This window comes from Cygnus atratus, chromosome 5 (genome assembly GCF_013377495.2).
Source record: "Cygnus atratus isolate AKBS03 ecotype Queensland, Australia chromosome 5, CAtr_DNAZoo_HiC_assembly, whole genome shotgun sequence".
Taxonomy (NCBI): domain Eukaryota; kingdom Metazoa; phylum Chordata; class Aves; order Anseriformes; family Anatidae; genus Cygnus; species Cygnus atratus.
In genome coordinates, this window is record NC_066366.1 from 55,122,857 (window position 1) to 55,136,339 (window position 13,483).

The window sequence follows — 13,483 nt, forward strand, 5'->3', positions numbered from 1 at the left end:
GAAGTGAGACGGACCCCATCCTTTTGACACCCCCCCCTCAGATGTTTTTATACACGAACGAGGTCTCCCCTCAGCGCTCCCTTCCCCACCCCAAACACCCCATCTCCCTCATCCCAAGGGGACGGGCTGGGATGGCGATGGCGGCCCGGGGAGGGGCAGGACCCGTCCCCCCGCGGCGGCACAGCACCGCACCGCCCCGCCCCGCTCCCTGCCGGCCGGGGGGGAGCCCCGGCTGCCGCCGGCCCCGCTCCGCCCCGCCGCGGCGCGGCCCCTAGCAACACGCCGCCGGCGCCGGCCTCCCCGCGGCGGCCGGGCGCGGGGCGGGCCCTTCCGGTTCATGTCGGAGCTGGGCTCGGCGCGGAGGAAGCCGGGCGGCCATCTTGGCTCGGCGGGGAGCGGCGGGGGGCAGGCAGGGAGGGAGGCAGGCGGGCAGGGAGAGGCGGGCACCCACCGCCCGTCCGCGGGGCGTTGAGGCTGGGCCGGCATGCGAGCGGCGGCCGCGCGGTGAAGAGGGGCTGCGGGGGGGCGGAGGGTGGGGAAGGAGGAGGAGAAGGGGACCCCCCCGGCTTGCTCGGGAGCCCCCCGGCCGCCGTTTCCCCAGCGAGCCGCTGCCTCGCCTCGCCTCGTTCTTCCCGTCCCGTCCCCTCCCCGGCGCCCCATGAGGCGCCGCCGCTGAGCCCCGCGGAGCCCGGCCCGGCCGTCGGATGAGCCCGGGGGAGGCGGAGGAGGGGATCCCGGGGGGGATCTAGCTCGGCCGCCGCCACGCCGCCCCCCGGTCCTTCATGCTGGCTGCCCGCGACCACCGGCTCCCAGCAGCAGCAGCAGCAGCAGCAGCAGAAGCCCGGCCCGGCCCCAGTGCTTGTGCGCCGCCCCGGCAGCGCTGCCGCCCGAGCCCAGGAAAATGTCCACTCGGACCCCGCTGCCCACGGTGAACGAGCGCGACACCGAGAACGTGAGTGCCCGGGGCAGCGCCCCGCCGGCCCCGCTTCGTTCCGGGGAGGTCGCTGAGGGGGGTGGCAGGGAGGGGGGGAGCCCGGCCGGTGCCCAGGGCAGCCCCGCGGACCTGCGGTAGGCAGCTGGCAGCCCCTCGGTTTGGGTAGGGTGGGCTGGGTGACCTACATAATGGGCCTCGTCCCTGCTTCGTCTGCAGGGCTCTCAGTGGGAATGACGCCGGTCGGCTCGTTGTCACCTGTTCGGGTGGCATTAAAAGGTGCCTTTTATCGAAATCAGCTCCCTAACCAGGGAGCCTTCCCCCCCCCCCCCCCCCCCCCTTTTAAATTTATTTTCGTAGACAAAGATAAGGTGTAGGAATCACCATTTGTTTACCAGGCTGAGCCAAACGCTGTATTAACAATCACACAGGTCGCATGCTAAAAAGGAGGGGGGTTGGAATAGTTGTACCGCATGAGCAGACAGCCAAAAATGAAGCCCAGTGGGAGCCTCCCTTTCTGCACACAGAACCGTGTGGCTCCTGTGCTAAAACTCCCTCGATCCAGTACGTCCTAGCTAACCGTTTATCCCTTTATTGCTTGGGGAAAATGTAATTGCCTATGCAGAAGGGAGTTGTCAGTCACCGTGGTCGAAAACGAGTTGATCGGTGAACTTGGTGGTTAGCTTTCTGTAAAGGCTGTCTGATATTTTTTACAAGTCAGATGCTTAACTTGACTGGGGGGGGGGATTTTTGTGAGGTCCTGTGTGTGTTTTTGTCTGACATAAAAAGTGTGAACGTTGGTTAAAGATCAGGAAAAACTGCTGGATTGCTCAGACCATAAATAGTCCAAGGAAAGTGATGGTAGCCCCATTGTTTAAAACAAGACCAGACAAAGCGTTGGAAAACATGCTGCATGGAACAATTACTGCATTACGAGGGATTTGGATTTTATTGACATAATAGGCACTTCTAACTTCTGTGATCTTTATTTGTTTTAGCACTAGATTCAACCTGCAGGCTAAGGGCTGCATTGAACAAAAAGCCAGCTAAGCATTTTTGGTTGTAAAATCTCAATGAGCTTCCTGCCTTGTGGAAGAAAATAATTAAAGTACTATGTGGCTCTTCCTATGCCATGGGGAGAGGTGATGCAGCATACTTCAGAAAATACTTTACAGAGTTTATTCAGATAATTATTTTAGTCTAGAAGCAAACCTGGCTGAGGTTTTCAGGCTCCACGTAAATGCATGAAGGCCACCCAGTAAATCATTTTAAAAACTGTTCAGATCAGGTTCTCCAGCGTAGTTAGCTCTGACTCCACTACAGGTAACTCAGTGGTAGAAAGGCTTAGCATGTGCTTGAGGAAATACATGGCTCATGAGCTGTGTGTGCTCCCACTTGAAGTTAGGTTTTACATATCCTCCACTTAAGGCACCTTGTTCACACTTCAGAATATTGGTCTAGCACTTCTCTTTGGTAATCTCCATAATTTAACATACAGGGATTTTCTTGCTTGCAGATGAATCGCCTTAGGTTTTGATTAAGGCATATCTTTCAACTGCAGTAATTTGGATTGCTGGCCACAGGAATACCTGTAGGTATTGATATTGACAGAGAGTGATTAATCTGAGTAATTGCCAGATCTGTTGAATAAACGCCATGGTACAGTGCTGTATCCCTCAGAAAGCAGGCTCTCCTGTTTTGACCATCAGCTATCTACAAATTCACCAAAATGTAGCCTGTCCTGCCTTGTTTACATTGAAATCCACACTTAGTCTGTCTGAATTACTGGTACAGCTGGAAATGGATACAAAATTACCCCAGCTCTATTTTTTTTTTAAATACAAAATGTAACACTCTTGATGCTTCCAGTAATTGTTCCACCCCAGAGCTTGATGTGCTCTGTTGGCAGGTAAATTGAGCCCTTGATACTCTCTCACTTGAGAAGTTAGTTAATGCTCCTACGGCTCTTTGAAGCTCAGGTGGGAAGAGGCTTATGAAGTGCCAAAGTATTCAGCCAGCCTTTGGGCCGTGGTCAGGGAGCCCCTGAACGCCTTCTCGCTGTTTGGAAGGTTACAGCTGCTGACAAAGCCTTGGCTGGTGTTGAATCTGATTCAAGTGTACTGATCATAGTTTATCCATGCCTATACTTGCAGTTTTGAAAATGAAGTTAGCCTCCAGAATGATGGTGAACATAAATTATCGTTGCCTATGCTTGCACTTAACCACGTTCAGCAGTTGGCAGTTCCTGTGAAGTAGTCATGGTCTAATTGTCAGTACTTTTATTTTTTTTTTCTTTTAAAGCAGTGTATACCACTTCTTATCGAGACGCTTCATGCATACGCTGCTGAAGTGGAAATACTGTCACAGTGACTTGCCCCAAAAGCAGCTATCAAGCCATTAGTGCCTTTGAGATTAAAGAATTTGGCTACGAGTCACCTGGTTTTGAGAGGAAAGGCATCCCAGATGATCTGTGATCATAGGAACTTCACACTTGGACAGTTGGAAGCTGGCTGTTTGCCTGCAAATGAGCTGGCTCCTCACCACAAAGGTGGAACAACTCCTCGCTGGTGTTGTCGCTTCCAGCAATGGCTGCCAGCAGCTTAGGGGACAGAAGCGAAGGAGAGGATCAGATCTTCTCTGTCATCTGCAGAATTACATCGTGCATGTAGGAGAAGCAACAGAAGCAGCAGAGACCTCCTTTGTCCAAAACCAGGAGTGAAGGTAGATACAGAAGAAGGACCTTTAGGTGCCAGAGTGAGTAAACCTGTTTTGCTAGTGATGAGGAAAAGAGGAGATTGATGGAAGAGGAAGGAGTTTGGAAACCCAATGAAAATGAAGATAGATGGTGGAAAACAAAAGATAAGAGGAGGCACAGAGGAACGTATGTATGGCAGGATGGAGGACAACCAGTGACAAAGAAATAGGAGCAGGAGGAACAAGGTTTTGGACCATAGGACAAATATTCATTAAAGAAAAAGTCCAGGAGTGGCAAGGTGATAGAGAACTGTAGATAGAAAGAATGAAAGACAAGTGGTGTGGAGGTTGGTTTATTTTTTAAGAGCATGAAATAAAAAAGAAAAAACGTAGGCTAAAGAGTTTAATTTTAATTTGTGTTCATTGCACAGCTGTTTTTCTGGGAGGGGAAAGGTAACTGCTTTGAATGTTAGTTCTAGACCAATCTGAATTGAAAATGTAAGTAATTTGAGTAAAAGCGAGACTGAAATACTCTTATCTCCGTGACTGTGCCTAATGTGAAAAATTTGCTATTGAAGAATGCCAGTGTGATGGCAACTGTGCTTGTACAAGCCCATACAAAAGGATTCTGTGCACTGAAAGTATCTCATTTAATTTTTTTATTTAAAAAAATAGTGAAGATTAGATTCAAAAATTTACTTTTAAGATACTGCAAAGGTTAGCATTATCTCTTGATTTATTACCAATTAGATATGAAATGCATTAGAACATTTGCAGACGGTACACAAGCTTGCATTATTCTATATATTATTTATCAGACTTCTCCTATTACAAATAGATCTGTAATCAGAATGTTTTCTTCCGTAAGTGATTTTTTTTTTTTTGTAAGAAGGGGGTGAGGAAGTGTGCCTGTGACCAAGAGTTGTGGTAGACTTTCTTCTACAGAGACAGCTACCTTGTCTCCTATTTTCCACCAGTTATAAAAGTTCTGTTTTGAATTAAATTAAGTGAAGGTGACAAGATAACTAGAATTAAAATGTTTTAGGAATTAATCTGGGATGTATTTTTTTCTATTTTTATTGTCTATATTTTCTTTTTAACATTTTCAGAGAGCAGGAAGTGGTTTTTGTGCCTTTCTTAGTGCCTGCGATACCTGATAGGCTCAGTGCTGCGGTGGTTGTACTCAAAAAATACCTGGTCAGGTGGTGTGATACTGCACTTCACTGACTGCTAGCATTTTCACGTCTTGAAGGGGGATGGTTCGTTCTTCAGCTCTGCTAAACAATCTATGCTGTATCATTTAATCATTCAGTTTCACTGTCAGCTTGACCAGTGTAAGGCTGCTGCAGGAATCAGTCTTGGCTGCCTCTTCCCACCTGTGGTTTGTGTTGGCAGTAATTATCATGTAGCTGTACAACAGGTCTGGTCAGCTCTGCGATCTGACTAAAACTAATCCTCCAAAAAAAGTGGTTTTACCCCCATTCCGTGTGGCTGCAAATGCTGACACAAAGAGAAGATGGGATTTTCCAGTTCAGGTGGGAAAGGTCAGAAACATTATTTGGGTTTTGTTTGCTTTAAGCCAATCGTAGTACAGCACCTAAAGGCTAAGATAACTTAAAATAGGGGGTTTAAAAAGAGATGACTGCAGTGGTGCGCCTTTCACAATTTGTGTTCGTGTCTTTCTGGGAACTAACTTATTTTTTTTTAAATGTTATTTCAATAGCTAAGAAAACTAAGCTATGGAACCTTACCCCAGAAGGAGCTCAGACTTGGTGTTCCTATGTTTTATCAGCACCGCTCAATGTGACTCACGTTTTGACCTTAGAAGAAGCGGTCTGCACAACAGAATACAACTACAGAAATTACTGAACGAAAATAAACAAGAGGAAATATGGTTTTTAGTACACTAAACTTGGTAGACTTCTTTCTAGGCTTCCTTACCAAATCGCTTAACATCCTTTACCTGCCCGATTCTCTATTTTAATTCTAGTTGAGAAACGCTCCTGTTGATGTAAGCAGACAGTTCCCATGAGCTGCACATCTCAGGTGACTTAAGCCTAAGGAATTTTAAGAGTAGAGGCATTTGTCTTTCTAGATCGCCATTTCATCTGATACAGAAATAGCGTGTGTCTGCAACTTCCTCTTCTCAGTCAAGTAATGCTGCCTTGTGGGTGTCAGCCAGATCAAAAATGGAGGTCGCCTTTTTTTTTTTGGCTTGTGGCCTGTCCAGGTTGGCTCCACTTAATGCGGAGATCACCTGCCCCTAAAAATCGTCAGAGTATGTGTGGGGAGCAGGTGCCTACTGCTGTTAAAAGATAGACCTGAAAGGTATTGAGTATGCCTGTGATAACACTGCAGTGAGCCTCCCAGATTCAGCCCTTAGGTATCTAACAGTTCTTGGCCCGTACAGCAGCAGCTTGTTGAGCTCTGTGTGTGTGTATACATATAAACAAAAATTAACTTTCAAATGAAATTTGTTCCTGCAGGGATAAAGCCTAAACAAAGTTTTCTATCTGCAAGCTCAATGTGGTCTTTGAAAACCAACCGTGAGGGTTTTTTTTTGTTGTTTAGCATGTAATTACTGACAATGATGATTCTGGAAACAACTTAGTTGGCAGTATTGTTGATGAAGGATAGAATATGGTTGGCTCTTCAGCTATTATTCCCCAGGCTGATGTCAATAAATATCCGTTTTAATCAGCAGTAAAGAAACTTTGGCTTGAAAGATATGGTAAATGTCAGATCTTGATAATGTGAAGCAACAAAAGAGCTTTTAGAAAGCTTTTCAAACCAGCCCCAGACTTATCTTTTTGACTGTATAAGCAGGATTTCTTCGCTGTTGTGTGGTTCAGCACTAATCACAGAAGTGCAAATTCCCTCTTTCATACGCTGCATAGGGTATGAACCGAACAATATCGAATGCATCAACGCAGCATGTGGCAGGGAGAGGCGCAAAGGACTCCGCACGTCGGCGAAGGGAGCGTCTTGCCTTTTCCAGAGGCTGTTAGCACTCATCCACCGGCCCTGTCCCTGCCTGGTCTTGTAGGGTCAGCTCTGTCTCTTAGCCCTTCATGCGGGTTTTGGGACCATACAAGCTGAACGCAAGCCTCTCCTTAGTAGCATTCCCTCTGTAAAGCAGCAGTCTCTTGTACAGCAGTCCCTGCTGTCAGCCTCCGTCAGGCTGCCCCGTGCAGGGAGGTGGATTGCTGTGCTGGGCTGGGTTTGTAGCTGCCTGGTCCTGACACATTTCTCCCTTTTTTTTCCCTCTTTCTTTCCTTTCCCCCTCCCCCCCATGCAGGGAATTGGGAACGTGTGCCAAGAGGTATGGTCTGTGTGTGGTAAAGATTGTATTTACTCTTCAGGTTCTCCCTTTAAGCTGGTTGTTTGACAAATATGACCCAATTAAAGCGGCCGCTCATTTTCATGAAGTGTCATACCAGTTAAATAAACGAGGACAACGGGCTGAGAACTGTGCAGTGAATCCTTCCCCTTCTGACAATGGAAGCATCCAAATTAGCGTTTTCTCTCCTTTACCAGCTCTAATGCATTCACAGAAGGTCTGTTTATCTCTCTTGCTGAGTTCTGACCCTCTCGATTGTTCCACTTGATCCCAGCAACCGAAATGGTTATCACTTCAGTGAATAAATCTGCCTTTGTGGATCGGTAACTGGAGTGCTACGTTGGGTAGTATTTTCCTTTGTAAGACAGCATTTAAAATTTCATGAGATGGAAGCCATGACTGTTCCTCCTTAAGACTGATTATGTAGCAAGCCAGTTTAAAAGCTGTCTTGTAATGATATGTGCTGGAACCAAAGAATTGGTTACACAAACATAAGCAGACAAAATCCACCTCTGTTGGTGTCCTGCTTTATGCTCTGGTCAATGGTAGGAGGGAAGTAAAAAACAGGATGAGCATAAAATATCCTTACCTAGTTATCTTTCTACTACATTATTTTCCTGTATTTCCTATCTTCTATAATATTTTAAAATAAATCATGATGTAAGGATTCCCTTAGCAGTGATTTGTATTTAGACAATTGTGGCTAAACGTTTGCTGTGAACCCTCTTAGTGGTTACTAGAAATTCAAGTCTTTGTTTTGACTTTCCAGTAGAATTCCTTCGTAAGCAGTTGCAGGATGCCTTACTGTGCTTTTTCATGGTTATATCTGCACAATAAGACACTCCCTCTGTGAATATTTTTAGGGCTAACCTCTTTTCTCTTACACTGAGTAGTACTCAGCAGTCTGTATGTTCTTAAATATTTTAGTGATAAATGCAGAGTAAAATACAGTACACTATTAGGATGGGCTGCAGTGAAATTAGTCTTCAAATATTTAATTTAAAATATCTTGGTGTTTTAAAAACCTGTGATTTATGTCCTGATATGTTTTTCTATAAATGAGTGCTATGAAAGGTGTGGGGGGTGAGAAATTCCCATGTATTTATATGTTGTGTCCAAGTTCAGGTAATGAAGAGATGTACTCTGTTTCAAATGTTCATCATGTCCTGGAGTGTTTAGATTATTAACACTGTAAGGGATAGGCTTTAAAAGTATTTTTTTTTCTTAGTATAAGTAAAAATGCTGAATCCGACGAGACTATCATGGTTCTTGCTAGTCTGACAGCTCTCCAGGAAATTCTATAATAGCATTTCACAGCATTTCATACAAATGTGGTAACAGCTAAGGTAATGAACATTCCTAGAGATTTCGGTAAGATTAATTTTTCATAATTCAGTGGGTTGATCAGAAAGTAATTTTCATTATTGTGTACTGCTTTAAAAATATTGATGCTATTTGTCCTCCCTGATTTAGAAAGAACGCTTCCTATTTACTATCAATAAACATGGATTTTTGCATGTCTCGGCCATTCTAATTTCTTAATGTTTTTCAGCTCTTCACATGGATATCAGAGGGTCTCTTCCAGGTGTTTTCTCAGCTGTTGGCACCACCTTAAATATTAGAAGAACTTTGACACTAGTCATCCCCTGTCCTGTGTTTCTAATGCTCTGGATGTTAAGAAACCTCTAAACGTGCAGTTACTGGATAAAGCTAACACCTGCCAAAGAGATCTCAGTTACCAGCACCTTCATACCTCATTTGCTTTTTACTTTCTTTTCTTTTCTTTTTCTTTCTCTTCATGCTAATCATTATCTGGCTATGAAAGGATGTCGGCTCATCATTGGGGGAAGGCTTTTGCGAAAAGGTGGGTTTTGTGTTGTGTTCCAAATATAGTTGGTCTTAGGCTCAGCCCCTCCCTCGCAGTAAGGTCTCTCACGAGTGGAGATGTTTTACTTCATTTCCGAGTCCTTCAGGGTTGAGTAATACAGGGTGGGGTTGGGGTGGGGGGGATGGGGGAGAATGCGTGTTTCTGAGAGAGGTTATTTCATTGGCTTGAAGTTTTCTAGCTTTTTTTTTTTTAGATGACCCTCCTACTATGTGCAAAAAAAAAAGTCTTTGAAGTCTTTAAAAGATTTTAAAATTGAACATGATGCATACCAAGATACAGAAGAACATGCTGTCTTGCTGTGAATGGAATTCAGAAGACTTTTCTTTTTTTTTTTTTTTTTTTTCAAAAAAAAAGTGACACTGGCTAGCCCAGGGCCACACAATGTATGCAGTTTCCTCGCTTCATCTGCAGCATAGTAGTCTCTCCTGCATTGACTATTGCATGAAGAGAGGTATTTTGGGAATCCCTCAGGCACGGTGTCACAAGTGTTATGCTTACAATGAATGCACATCCAAGAGATGCCGCTCATCTACCACAACGTATAAAAATGTATTACAAATAAAAACATGCTTGTTTTAAAGTTAGGCTTTTAAGAAAAAAACCCTTTCTCGTTCAAGGCTATAGCCATATGAATGTGGACCAGGGAAAAAAGTACGAGGCTGAGCAGAATCTAGGCGTTGGTGGGTTGAGGGAGGCAAAATCTGCAGCATTGAGGGTCTGCTTAAGAAAAGACAAATGACCTGCATCTCGATGAAGAGAGCAGAGGATGCTATTGCTATTTCTTTAGGGCGAGGTAGGAACTGTTAATCTGTGGTGGCGGTTTTGCTGCCTCAAAGTAGCTGCTGAGGAAGCTACCCTGGGAAGTAGCCAAGTACAGCCAAATGCTGTACAAGCCAGTGCATGACTTGAACGTTTCCTGGACCATCTATATTTGTACTTTTTGCCTACACCATTTAAGTTTTCTTCCCATCTACCTACCGTGGCTTCTCAAAAATGATTTGGGTGGGAGCAGCACTTTTGCTGGGTTTTGAGTTTATGCCTTTTAGTACCGTATGCTACCAAGCCCTCTTCTTCCTTCATTTCCATAAGTTAAAAAAATAAATAAAAATCCATGTTGAAACTTGGAGGCTGTTTTCTGCAGTTTTTAGGAAGTTTGTGTTCTGTTCAACATAATGATTCTGTATTTGACAGAGGAAGGACTTGCTGATGGATTTACTTATGTGAAGTGAAATAAAAGTCCAAATTAGATATTCCTGTAAATGGACAGATTTCTACAGAGCTGAACGCAGCTATGAGCAAGTCAGTTGGAGAGAACTGAACTGCTTAGGAACACACAGCTTGATATTCAAAAAACACAGCTGAAAAAGGTCATATTCTTGAAAAGAAATAATCAGAGTTGGGGTGGAAATGCAAACCTCCATACAAGGAGATTGTGTTAAATTTATCAACACTAGTCCAAATAAGCTCACAGCTGTTAATTCTTCCCTTTAAGTGCAAAGCTAGAAAGCATGAAAAAAATGATAGGACACAAGAATTCATTCCTCAACAGAGGACCGTGAAGCTCTCTAGATGTGTTAATTAGCATGTTTTGCTACATAGAGTATGTTAGTGTAGAAATATGTTACTGTAGGAAAATTCTGTGATGCCTTTTACCATGTGTATTGTTAATGCAGGGTAGAACATGAATAAGATCAGTCCTGAATAGTCTCTGCACAGATTTCCTGGTTGGGAATACGTTGTACCTGCTGCCCATGTCTGAACTGCACCATAAGGTAGCTCAGGTCTGACAGTTGTTAGTTCAAGCACAAGACAGCACACACACAGATACTGTATTCCGGTTTTTGTGTGGTTTAAAAGCTGCTTTCTTGTTGAATCCACATGCTGGGGAGCTTAAGCTAGTAAGTAGTAAGCCCTGCGTGGAGGTAGGCTGGCTCTTGCTAAAGGCAGTGTGCGTGCCTGTACTGCATGGCCAGGTGCGGAAGGGCTCTTACCTGAGCAGTTCTGCTGAACTTCCCTTTCTAAGGCAGGTTATCAGCTCAATGTAGTGCCGTGTAAAGCAGTACGGCTGTATTCCAGGGGTGATGTACTTGCAAAAAGTGAGCCTTCCTCTAATATATCCAAGAAATATCCTCATGGCCATGTACAGGACATTGTGCTACATGATTGCTGGGGGTAGCAACGTAGGAAGACGTTCACATCCAGCATCAGCAGTTGCTGCTTTTTTTTCTAGCTGGTCTGAATAACTCAAGACTTGAAGGTACCAAAGGAGCTGACAGAGAAGTTGTCTGCATTGTCTGTTGCAAGGTTTGTTAGAAGTCACAGTTCAGGGAAGCACAGAGGCTTGGCGCTGATTTGCCACTGCATGTAGGGATGAAGAGGATGGCCTGAGCAACTAGCGCCAGCCTGGCATTAATGGCATGCAGAACAGTGACGTTGTTGGTACAGGATTTCACTGGCTTCAGTAGTTCCTTCAGCTGGGCAGTTGGTCTTGTCGATCCTCTCCTTGAGAATGCTCGATTGGTAAGCACTTACCCAGTTGTTGTAGGTCTCGAGATAGTATTGAAAACAAGGAATTGTTATCAAGCACTTGCATTTCTGCTGGATCTTGTTATGGATGCGCTTTTTGTTCCTGTGCCTTTTATCAGTGGTTCGGAAGAAATGCATACTGCTGCTCAAAAAACTAGGATAGAGATTGCTAGAATATTAAATAGGGCAGGATGGGCCGATCACCAGGAGCACGTCATAAGCGGCTTGTAAGGAAGCTCTGTATTTCACTACAGCCCAATGTAAGATCATTCCTGGTTTCTCACGTGTATGAAAGTTGTGCTAAGGGACTGGGAAGCAATAACTCTTTTTAAGAGTTGGGGTTAGTTTGGGGTGATCAGATACAGATACCCTTCAGCAGAGCGTTGAACAGAAGATGTAATCTGTGTTTAATCCTCTTGCGACTGCTGTCGGTTTGGCTCGTCCAAGTTCTAGCCCAAATCCTACAAAAAGATGTTGGGAAAATTAGAAAGGGTTCTGAAAAGAACTACAAGAAATGTTTCCTAATTGTTAATTATTCTTACAGCAGTCTGTTTAGGGAGTTCAGTATATATATACATATATATATATATATCTTATTAAAGTGAAGGGGTCTTGTGACCAGAGTAATTAAGTGCTATATTGGAAGTAGAAATCTGGTAACAATGTAGTAATGAGGCCATAAGGAGAAGCTAAAGCCATATTGATACTAAAACGTTATATGCACCACAGTTTTTGTTCTCTTTTTTAATAGTAACTATTGAAACAATTTTCCAGGAGTTGCCATAGCCTTCCTATCCATAGTATTTCTTAAATGAAATGAATGTCTTTTTAAAAATAATTTGATCACAGCTGTTGCACTCAAATTAACAAACCAAGGAACTTAAGATGCCAGAGTGTATGGTCACAAGGTTACATCAGGTTATTAAATATTGTGAACTTGCCAAGTGTCATGCAAGCGTGTATTTTTTTCCCTTGTGCTGTACCATGGTTGTTAGCTCTTCTGTTATGATCTCTCATCTCTTTGCTGCAGTGATTTTTCAGACTGAGTGCTGCCGTATGCCATAGTTTTGGCTGTCCCTGTTGGGTTTCAGCAAGAGCAGCAGTAGGTAGGAGAGCTACAGCTAGCACAGAAAGGAGTTGGAAGGATAGGTGACTGGATGGGGCCCTTTGGGGCTGAAATAAGCACCATGGGAAGTGTTAGAAAGAACAGAAGGGAGTGTGGGACACATGGAGGTAACACTGTGCTGCTGAGTGTGATACAGGCCTCATGGAAAGGGAGAAAGCTATTGCAGTGTTTGGGAAATAAAAGGAAAGGCTACAGTACAATACAGAAAGTGTACTTAGTCATATAGAAAATGTCGGTTTTGTTTAAGAAACAGGACAGCGTGCTTAGACAACTTGAGAGGAAAAAACACCTCTAAATGCTGTTGTTGAACATTCTTTTCTTGTAGGCTAATGTATCTGCTCTATTTTTTTCTTGAATTCCCAAAGTTGTAGAAAAGACATGGAACAAAATATTCTTTGTTCTGCCAGTGGATAACAAGATAGATATCTCCAATACAAGCTCAACATAATCTTACCCTGGGTTATGTGTTTAAAGACCCTCTTCTGTAAAGGTGGTGCTTTACAGAAAAGTTGAAGCCACCTATAATATATTACAATTAAATAGGTAACTGGGCACATTGATGCAAATTCTTGTTGCATATTGATGTAATAGATACCTAATAATAATGATTTTCTAAATAAAGGGGTATTTGATACTAAGGCACTGAAACAAATAGCATCTTAACTAGGCCTCAAAATACTTAGGACTATTTTGAAGGAACCTTGAAGTTTTGTCTTCTAAACTGAGCTGTGTTCTTGGGTAGAGTTCAGACAGAAAATAGGGCTGCTTTGGCACTTGGGTTGTAGCAAAGGTTTAATTGAGGCTAATGCTTTAACTACTTGATGAATGCTGTTGCTTTAGAGAACTGTATAATCAATGAAAAGAACGAGCAAAGAGAGCTAGAAAACTTAACATTTTAAAAGGGAAGAATTAAAGAGGAATATCTTCTGCTTTTTGTCCCGAACCTCCTCTGGGTGTCTGCAGGCAGACCGCATGATG

The 13,483-nt window shown here is 43.9% G+C and overlaps 1 protein-coding gene across 3 annotated transcripts in view; it reads left to right on the forward strand.

The window, feature by feature from the left end:
- Window positions 1-463: 463 nt before the first annotated feature.
- MARK3 (microtubule affinity regulating kinase 3) overlaps window positions 464-13,483 on the forward strand; it is a 61,919-nt gene continuing 48,899 nt past the window's right edge. Inside the window, exon 1 of one of the 3 annotated variants that reach the window (XM_035551245.2) lies at window positions 464-952. In XM_035551245.2, the coding sequence (XP_035407138.1) occupies window positions 902-952 (51 nt within the window). In that variant the 5' untranslated portion in view covers window positions 464-901. The remainder of the gene's footprint in view (window positions 953-13,483) is intronic. The other 2 variants (XM_035551247.2, XM_035551246.2) reach the window with 2 other exon arrangements.